The following is a 10,772-nucleotide window of genomic DNA, read 5'->3' as shown; positions in this document are numbered from 1 at the left end:
TCCTGCTCAAATGGCAAAAAATAAGTGTAAGAAACAAAAATAACACCTGCTAGTCCTAAGAAAAGAATGTGGAATCTGTACATACCTTTCCTCTTCTCCTTCCAGGAGTTTTCGGTAAGCACTAATCTCCATGTCCAGGGCTAATTTAACATCAAGCAGTTCCTGGTACTCTGTAAGCTGCTGCTGCATCTGGTCCCTCATTTCTGTCATTTCCCTCTCCTTTGCGTCTAGCATCTTCCTAAACTTTTCCCGCTCACCAGCCATCATTTCCTCCAATTCACGAATGCGATCTTCTGCTGCACTAGCCTAGGGAGACAGCACAATAGAAAACCCACTTGGCATCTATGTGGGTACAGTAAAAAAGTTAAAAATTCATCTTCCTCCCAAATGAACACAAAAAATTTCTCTGAAAAATTCAGAAAATATGATGGGATAGAAATGTTAATATATCCAATATAGTGCTCTGTATTAGAGTTGAAAGCAAATTTAGTCCCTTTACCTGCTTCTGAAGGCCAGAAAGCTGGTAGCTGAGAGCTTCTATTCTCATGTGAGCCTCCTTCAACTCCTCTCGAGCTGCACCAGCAGCTTTGTCATTTTGGTCAGAGGACAGTTTGGCATTCTCCAGCTGGAAGCAAGTTTTATACAAGTAATTTGCATTGAGTTAGATATCCTGCAAATATTATTTTGGTAAAAAATAGAAGCTAATCAATCTTAAACAATTTTAAATGGAAATTTGGCAAGTTTATGATACGAATTGCGTAACATTAAGGAAATGCCCTAAGGACCAGGAAAATCTATTTCAGTCCTATTCCTACAGGATTTGCTTGTTCTATTTAAAAAAAAAAAAAAGTCTATTAGCCCTTCCATTATACAAGCAGCCTTATGGTTTCCAAAAACTGAGGTTCATGTGATCATACTATCTACCCGTTTGTTGTTAAGAACAATCACAGTGGGTCAGAGCAAAGGCTAACTAGTTCATGTCCTGGTCTAACAGTTCCCTGGATGCCCAGGGACTAAGCTCAATAAAATATTTTACAGGTATTATGTCTCAGCTGGCCATTTGCAACTCTGGGACTTCCTAAGCCAGAGACAGTAATTTGATGCTTACTATATCTCAGTGGATTTTTCAGGCAGGAATTTGTCTCTGCTTTTTGAATTTATTGGGCAGGGAGTTTAGCTATATATTAATGAAGAACAACCTTCTTTTGTTTCTTCCAAATCTGCCACTGGACAATCACTGTCCCTACTTCTACTGAAAAATAATAAACAATCACTCCTCATCCACCTTTGTGCTATCTATCCTTTTAGAGACATTCATTGTATCTTCCCTTTCTCTTAACTCATCTGTTTTCCCAGGTGAAGTTTTATTTTTAAACTTTCCTCATGCAGGACCTGTTTCATACTTTTAATTGTCTTTGCTAGTCTTCTGTGTATTACTCCGTACTACCTTTTCAAGATGGACGAAAACTACCCACATTCGATGCATCCTGCCCCAGAGACAAAACAATGCTTTTTGTTTATTCTCTTTTCCTAATAGTTCCCATTATTCAATTTGTTTTCAGTTTTTGTTAATTTCACCTAGTGAACAACCTTCATTTCTAGTATCTAATTTTAATCAAATCTGAAAGAGCAACAACAGCGCTCAGAACTATTATGTGGTAAGTTTCATCAAAGTAGATAGCTAGAAAAAGCATCATTTTCATGCCTTGCAGCTGGAGTTCAATAATTCTGCTACACACCATGAAATCCACCCAGGAGCTAAACTGCCCCAATTCTAAGAACAGTTACAGGCAGAATGTGTTCTTCAGCCACACAGCACAAAGTTTTATAAAACCAACCTTCATTAGCTCTACTGTTCACAGGGTTCCGAGTAGGGAAGAAAACACACACAGAACCTTCTTTAGGCTAAGGGTTTTGAAGGAATTTCAAGTCAAATATATACCCCATTACTTCTTGTGAAGTTTAAAATGAAAAATTATTTGAATGCTGACAGCCATTCACTTCCTTACAGTCATGCTGGCATAGTGCCAAATCTTCAAATTTAGAATTTCTATTGCTTATTATCAAAGATGTTGGTCAGCAAGAAGTAAGCTTTTATCCAAAACCCACTCATCCTGGAGAAGTTCAGTAGCTAAACTTAAACAACCTGCTTTGACATCATATTCCTTAACAGTGCTCTCTGAACAGGGACAGAGCTTTATCCAGTGTCGTGGTTTAGCCCCAGCTGGCAACTAAGCACCACGCAGCCCCTCGCTCACTCCCCCTCCCGCAGTGGGACGGGGAAGAGAATTGGGAAAAAAACTTGTGGGTTGAGATAAACACGGTTTAATAGGACAGAATGAAAGAAGGAAACAATGATGATAATACCAACAAAGGAATGTACAAGAACAAGTGATGCCCAATACAGCAATTGCTCACCACCCCGTGATCGACAGCCCGTCCCCGAGCAGCGATTTCCACCCCCCGGCCAACTCCAGTTTAGGTACTGGGCATGACGTCGTATGGTAGGGAATATCTCTTTGGCCAGTCTGGGTCAGCTGTCCCGGCTGTGTCCCCTCCCAGCTCCCCGTGCATCCCCAGCCTGCTCGCTGGCAGCCCAGCACAAGAAGCTGGACTGTCCTTGACTGCTCAGCAACAACCCAAAACATCAGCACATTATCAACAGTTTCTCATCCCAAATCCAAAACACAGTCTCGCACTAGCTTCTGTGAACAAAACCAGCTCTATCCTGGCTGAAACCAGGACATCCAGAAATTCACAGAATGAAGTTCATAGCTAAGCCCACTTTTTGCTTCACATTCCAATTTCATCCATGCAACATAAACCATCCTTTATTTGGGGAACAAAAACCTTAATTTGTTCATCCCCCCGTCAAAATCTTGTCAGTTTTTCATTCTCTAAGTCTGTATTTTGCACACTTTTTTTTTCCCCCCCCCTCCTTACTAGGCATCTTCTACCCTGGATCTTTTTCTGACTGTCATAAGTCAATCCAAATACCTTGCTGTATAAAAATATTGTATATTCCTACCTTCCATGAATAATGCCAAGACTGCTAATTCTACTTAATTTTGGGGTTTAGTATCTATTATCTATACTGTTGCTGCTGTAAGAAATAGTTAAATATTTGTGTATCAATGTTTCTCAAACTGTAAATCAAACCAAAGAATTCAAAGCGAGTTTCAGTGAAGGGCAAGGAAGAACAATGTTTAGCAGCACCATAATTTCTCCATCACAAGAGTATTAGAAGTGGCTGTAATTATTGGCAAGTATTTTCAATAACCAGAAAACTGGCAGCTGCCTAATTCCTTCAGGTAGGGCAATGAATATTAAAAAAACCCAAAACCTGTAATCAGCAACTGTACCAATAACAAAGCTGCTACTCCTCCCATGTCCCCAGTGCTGGATGAACTGGGGTTTACTAACTCAGGATTTGCATCGGTGTGACAGATACACTTGACCCCTAGCCTTACTTTGATTCAGACAGACTAAGGAACAACAGGCCTTACATCCTGGGGGTGAGCCTGCAAGCTAGAAAGACCCTGGCTCACATAAGAGGGAGTGAAGGTGTCTTGAAAAATATTTCAAAGGTGGTTTCAAAACCCAAAAGTGCAAGATAACGAAAGCACAACAGAAGATAACAGAGCTAAAACACCTATCTTGTCTATACTATTGACGAGCAGGCAACTACTGCACCTTATAAATATTACTATCAGGATGGGCCCAGCTGGAGCTCTCCCTGAACTGCAGCTGGACTGCACACCAGGTGACTCTCCCCTTGAGTAGGGATGTCTCTCAAGGTTAGATTCCTTACCCAAGACTGAGATCCTTCCTTACCCAAGGCAGAGTCATCCGTTACCTGCACCTCGGTAAGTGACCTATAGCATGCTGAATTAATACTATGAAACACTACTAATCCACGTAACTACTCAATATTATCATAAACATTGTATGGATAATTCCATTAGACATAAACTGTTGACCAAGTCTGAGACTAAAATTGCAACCAGCCATACCTAGGCTTCAAAAGGAGTTTAGGAGACAAGGGCGTCCACTCTGAACCTCATGACTCAACAGGAGGGTTCTACTTGCTCTTTGCATCTCCAGCCTCTGCATGAATCATTCTAACTCAGTTTTCCTTTGTATGTTCCCTTCCATGCAGTAATTCATAAGGTGAGCCTTTCCAAACTTATGACACCTTGTCAAACCAGTGTTAAACTTTGTTAAATTCCATTGAACTTACTGAAATCTGTTAAGTTATTATTTACCTCAATAAAACATATTGCTGCTTGTCTCTTTTGAGTGAGGTGCATTCTACTCATACGTGACAACAGGCAAATAAACCAAAAGAGTGAAAATATTTTTAAGAAGGATTCTCCTGGATTAAGTTACTCCTATGTTCACACTTCCCCTCTGCTCTGGTGAGACCCCATCTGCACTACTGCATCCAGCTCTGGAGCCCTCAGCACAGGAAAGACATGGACCTGTTGGAGCTGGTCCAGAGAAGGCCACAAGAGGGATGGAACACTTCTGCTGTGAAGACAGGCTGAGAGTTGGTGTTGTTCAGCCCAGAGAGGAGAAGGCTCCAGGGAGACCTTATTGCAGCCTTCCAGTACTTAAAGGGGGCTGGTAAGAAAAATGGGGACAGACGTTTTAGCAGGGCCTGTAGCAACAGGACAAGGGGTGACGGTTTTAAACTAAAAGAGGGTAGATTAGGCTAGATATAAGGAAGAAATTTTTCACAGTGAGGGTGGTGAAGCACTGGCACAGGTTGCCCGGAGATGTGGTAGATGCCCCATCACTGTAAACATTCAAGGCCAGGTTGGATGGGGCTCTAAGCAACCTGAGGTAGTTGAAGATGTCCCTGCCCCTTGCAGGGCGGTTGGACTAGATGACCTTTAAAAGGTCCCTGCCAACCCAAATCATTCTATGATTCTATGATTTCCAATTTATATACCATGGTTTTCATCACCAAAGTTGGTCAAAAAAGGTCCAATACCTTGCCTGAAGTTTCCCTGCCACCAATGAAGCCAACAACTGCATCTAGTAATTTTTCAATCCAGAACTAACTTAGATAATTGAAGTGTGGTAAGTCTTACACACATTTAAAAGAGTATCGGGGCTGGATAAGAACATTGCAAAGGCTGCAGTAAGAGTAAAGTGACGAAGAAACCTTAGGAATGGAGCCCCTCCCAACTATGTCCATATTATTTTGCAAGCCCACTGCATCCAGGCAAAAGCCCGTATTGAAATGCAGACATCCCCCAAGCTCTCCAACCCATCCCTCCGGGTAGTCAGATGCTTAGAGCCAATTTTTGAACCTACTGCACCATCTCCATTTTAGATTAAGAACCGGATCTACTGACATAAAAAAAAACCCTTATAGCAGAAGACATTGTCTAATCAGCTATTGCATGACATACAGTATTCCCACTGTGTCCTCCGCAGTGATCAACAGCTCCATGTGTTTTCTCACAAACTGGCCTTTCTTGGCTAAAGCTATTACCTCTGGCTATAGCCTCCCTGGAAATACATCTGCACACGTGCACCAGAAGAGGCATGTGAACACTAGGACTTCTTCAAATTATAATTGTCTCCTTAAAGACAGTAGGGCTGATGGAAATGGTTTTATCTCACCAACTGAACTTCCTGTCAGACAGTGCTGTGGATAGCAGTAGTTACCTTAGCCTGATAGGTCTGCTCAAGCTCCATTTTGTACAGTTTGACTTGTTCATCATGTTGATTTCGCAGATCCTCCAGGGCCTGAGTCATTTTAGATTCATACTCCTGTTGGCGACTAGTGTCCACCTCCACCAGACGGTGTTCATGTCGTTTTCTTGTTTCCCTTATTTCCTACACACACACATAAAAAGGGACAAATTCCCACATTAGGGTAAACAGTACAGCCATTACATTCAGACAAATTAACTACTTCAGTACTAATTATTTAGTATATAGGAGCTAGACTACTAAAGGCATTTAAGCGTAAGAATTGCTGCATGTACTAAAAGATGCAAGGTTACCATTTTCATTTGGCAGGACATAATTCTTAAAAGTGATCTGACTTAAACTGTATATAGGTATTTTTAAACCTCTTATGCTACAAAAGTCAAAGGGGGGGGAGAACACATGAATTTTTACATAGCAAAGATAGATTCCATGTGCTGCACTACAAACCCTTTCCTTCTCAATACACATGCCTACATTACAATAGCAGTCTACAAGGAGTCAGATAAAAATTAACAACTTTTGTGACTGAGACATATATTGAAAAAAAATCATTATGGAGAAAAACTGCATCTTCAAATTTCACCTTTAAGCATATGCAGATAATCTTTTTTTTCCTATATACTGGATGACCTCTACTCATTAGATTTTGATTACGTTAGTAATAAACCAGCAACTCAAGCAATAAATATAGTTTTTTCTGGTCAGAGTTTGTACTAAGAAATTTTTATTTTTAGAGAAGTATGAGTTCTCTGTGCCTAGAATACTGGTCCCAAACTAGTGAGGTAAGACTTACTCATGCACTTATTCATATTGAGCTCTGCAGACACCTGGCCAGGCCTGAATGGATGGTGTGAGAAAGAAACAATTTCTCCCTTCAGGGTAGGACAAACAACAAGGGACTGGTTCTGAGTACTGGGAGGAGGCTTGAAGGTAGCAGCAGGGCCATGAGGAGGCAAGCAAGGCTCACTTTGCATGCCTAAACTGATGTCATACATAGCAGGCTAACGCAAATTCAAAGCGATTTTACAAGTTGCTTTGCAGAAATGCTCTAAATCTAAAAATAGACACTTAGAAACAGGCCCTTCTACTCACAGCAGTGTGATCTGAAAGCTTTCCTCTCTGCGGTGAATTTTTATGCCAAGAAAACTAGCAAGCAGCAATCTCTCAGTAACTGTAGGCAATGACCCCTTGGAGGCCACAAAAAAGTATCATGGAGGACTACAAGTATCAGGTGAAGGACAGAGCTGATCTAGCAGTTCAACACCACTAGAATAAGCAGGCTTCCCTTGCCACACTCCCAATCAAGACGTTCTAACTCTAACGGAGCTTTGGACCCCTCACTGAACCAAATGAATTTACGAACCAATTAATTTTCTCTTTTGTGTCTTGAACTGGTCTATACAAGGATCAAAGAGCTCCAGGGATGGCTAAAGGAACACCCCCACTTCAGCATGGCACACTTTAAGATTAGCTTCTGCTGTCTCATTTAGCCTCAGCTTTAGTCAGTAGCAACACAATTCTCCTCAGGAAGCAAAGTTATTTTAAGGCCCTACAACCAAGCAACATCTGTCACTGCAGTCACATGCAGCACTCTAACTACTCCAGGGCATGGAAGTGAGACAGCTCAGGGTGATCTACCTAGCTCGTTTCTTTACCATGCTCCAGTCCCTGCTCGTAACCACACGTACTGCCCGATCTGTTACATCAGTCTGGGCACTCATTTGACTCCATGGTAAGACATAACTCAGCCACTAAGCTGACAAAAATTAAACTCAACAAAAAAACCCTAAGTATTTTATTAGTTAATCAGGCTGAAATGATTTGGTGCATGGTGAGCCAAACTTCACAACTAGCACAGGTTAGATGGATAGAAGCATGTGGCAATTGCTCAGCAGCCACTAATTCAATGAGCTTGCAGAAGAACCAAAGGTCAGAGTTGGTTTTCACAAGTTAGAATGAACTGACACAACACTTTGCATCTGGTGCAGAGAGGTTATGCTTCCCTTTCCCAATTCCCCAACCCTCACCTGTGCATTCCCACTATTTACTTTATAAAAACTCTAGAGAACCTAGAGAACCTAGTGAGTTTATAAAAACTCACTAGAACCACTATGAGCCAACTCAATTCACTAAACAGGCAGAAAACTACCCCTGCAAAAAGCAGGGTAATTGCATACTGGTCTTGTCAAAGAAACAGTTTAGAGTCAGGTCCAACAACCACCAAAGCTGGTGCAAGTAAGGAGCAGGGCCATGCAATCAGGTCCAGAGAGAATGAACAAGACTTTCCCTTTCCCACAGCAGTCAGCTGCTACATTAACTCACCTGGCCATGGAACAATACTCCTGTCACAGCTCTCATGTCAGCTCCGCCACTGATTTACCACATAACTCTTGCAAAACCTTTAACTATTTTATTAGTCAACCCATTTATAGCAAGGATGATACTGATTTTCCCTATCAGAACTAGTTAGTAATTGCTTATAGTCAGTTTGAACAAAAGCTAGATAAACTTCAGGCTATGATGAGATTACTAGGTTGATAATACCTCCTCAAACACATTCTTCCTGAAATCCAGATCCTCTTGCAAGCTCTGGCACCGATTCTCCAGGTCCACACGCATGAGTGTCTCCTTCTCCAACTGCTTCTTAGCTACAGCATGACCATCTTCAGCCTAGTAAAAAATTTAAAGATAAAGGTTTAATTTTGTTTGGATCCCTATTTTCCATCCCCATAGTCCCTTTACGGTCTTCATTTGACATCTTTGAACCCATTATTCACAGCAACAAAGCTAATGTCAAGACACTGATTTTCAATTAAAAAAAAGTGCATGTGTGCACTTACAAATACTGAAAACAAATTTTCATGTTTGTATACCGGTTATTTAAAGTGTGGGATTATTTCAATACAGTATGATAATGGATCTGAGGATTATTAATCCCTCAAGAACAGTATGCTGCATGTTGTTCTTTCTTACTAGCATAGTCCCACTGGGTACTCCAGCATAAGTTTAAAATTATGCAGGACCTTACAAAGGACAACATTTAGTAACCTGGTATCTCATGAACATAGAAACCCTTACCAGAAATCTTTAAATAAAAGCTTTTGACTAGCAAAGTTTCTAAAACACCATGTTACTTTCACTATTTTACAAACATGTCTTACAATTTAGTTTTATATCCAAAGAGGGACAGGCAAAGGTTCAGCAGTAAGTGAGCTGGATCAATGACATTCAGACTATAAACTAACTGCAAAGAAAAATAACAAGTTTTACAATACACAGTCTTTCCTGTGCTAAAGCAAGGAAGCATTCACTGCCATACCTTAGCAAGCTGGGCACGCAAATCTGCCACCTCTGCTTCTAGACTGCGTTTCTCATTCAGGACAGTATTGAGTTCTGCTTCACTTCTATGGAACAGCACTTCAAGATCCTTAATACGACCCTGAGCAACAGACAAATCTGCATCTTTCTTCTTGTAGCTGAAAAAACAAAAGTTAATTATATTTATACATGGGTACACACCCATCTTGAGCATGTCTTGGTTATAAGTACAGATATTTTATTATACATATTTTATTAGGATTACTGTACCAGTAGGTGGCTCCTACAGTAACCTGCAAGTGCAACTAAAAAAAGTAATCATAAACACCTCTTAAAAAACTCACAGCTTGTACCAATGTGTTGTAAATGCATTGCCTAATAAAAAACAACATATGTCATGGGCAGGCAAGGGAAAAACAAAAAGGCAACTCTTGACAGTTAAGAGATGACAATAAAGCTGCTTTACACACAAGGTGTAAAGAGTATTTTTTCATTTCACTGCTGCACAGCATATTTAATTGCTGACATCTATCACTTTGGACTACAGCCCCTGAGAAGCAGAGCACATGCATCTCCCAGAGGCCCATGAGCATCCCCAGTGTTCTGTAACTGGCTGCGAAGTCCATTCCTAAGCCCATTCCTTAGGGCATATTCCCACACAAAGTAATCCACTACGGAAATGTTGTCACCTTTCAGGAATAAATCAGTATTTCTTCAGCAGCATTCACTACAAGCAAACTGACTCTGGTCACTTTAAACATGATTATTTGAGCTGTTATATCCAACTCACAGCAATCATAAACGTCATCTTCCTCCTGTCCACCAAGTATTTGTTTACCTTTTCCTCTAACATACTTACTTTCTGCAGTTTCTCTAGGTATGTGTCAATACATTATTAAAAAAACTGTTTTGTTATCTGAAGTAATCGTTCCTGGCTGCAGTTTAAGCTTACTGTTCTAGTCTCACACCACTGAGAACACAGACAAAAATGCATTTTGTCTTTTTCTTTTAAACCATCTTAGAATTCATTTTTCTCCTAGGAAAGCCTCAAACTTCTCTTCTATAGATCTATAGCCTGTTGTCAGTGAGCTGCTTTTAAATGCCCACAGAAATAACTTTGAAGAGGAGTCCTACTACCTAGAGTAACTAGATATAAGTCTATTCCTAGCTTACTAGGACTGCTCCTCCATGAGCATTAACACTGGAAGACACTCCAAGCTGCTTTCATTCACATTTTAATTTGCACTTAGAGGTTCAGCCTGGTTTATTGTCTTCATGCAAAAAAATTGACAGAAGGCTTTACAAAGGTGCAACCTGCTTTCAGGGCTCCGAGATGTCTGGAAGTTACGAACAGCAGCCAATGTGTCTGTTGAGATGTGCCAGTGTTCTCTGAAGGACACCAGGTTAGGGTAACCCTCTAGAGCTCTTTTTTTCCAGAATGCAGCCAACTTTGCCTAAGGGAAGTATTTCAGTGACCATGCAGGGTAGCAGTCAGAGGAAGCCACAGCAAGACAGCCACATAACTCAGAGTTGGGAGCTTACAGCTCAAGCAGGAAGACTGCTAAAAGAAGCCGATGGATAAGGCCTACATATATCTTCCTCCAGGCTTTGCTTGACTTGGGGACCTGTGACACTGGTAAAGATATAAACATCAGGACAAAAGACTTTTTTTAACCAGGCCATCAGAGTTACCTCTGCTATGACTGAATGCACCCTGACTACTACAC

General features: G+C 40.9%; 1 protein-coding gene across 1 annotated transcript in view; it reads right to left on the bottom strand.

Moving 5' to 3' along the window:
• The window catches only part of LMNB2 (lamin B2), a 14,443-nt gene extending 5,244 nt beyond the window's left edge, over window positions 1-9,199 (bottom strand). Inside the window, exons 1-5 of the mRNA XM_010289482.1 lie at window positions 9,047-9,199; window positions 8,272-8,397; window positions 5,680-5,850; window positions 500-625; window positions 86-306 (exon numbers count right to left, since the gene is read on the bottom strand). Coding sequence (XP_010287784.1) covers window positions 86-306; window positions 500-625; window positions 5,680-5,850; window positions 8,272-8,346 — 593 coding nt within the window. The 5' untranslated portion in view covers window positions 8,347-8,397; window positions 9,047-9,199. The remainder of the gene's footprint in view (window positions 1-85; window positions 307-499; window positions 626-5,679; window positions 5,851-8,271; window positions 8,398-9,046) is intronic.
• Window positions 9,200-10,772: the final 1,573 nt, after the last annotated feature.

This window comes from Phaethon lepturus, unplaced genomic scaffold, assembly GCF_000687285.1.
Source record: "Phaethon lepturus isolate BGI_N335 unplaced genomic scaffold, ASM68728v1 scaffold11766, whole genome shotgun sequence".
NCBI lineage: Eukaryota > Metazoa > Chordata > Aves > Phaethontiformes > Phaethontidae > Phaethon > Phaethon lepturus.
This window is presented reverse-complemented; position numbering and strand designations above follow the sequence as displayed.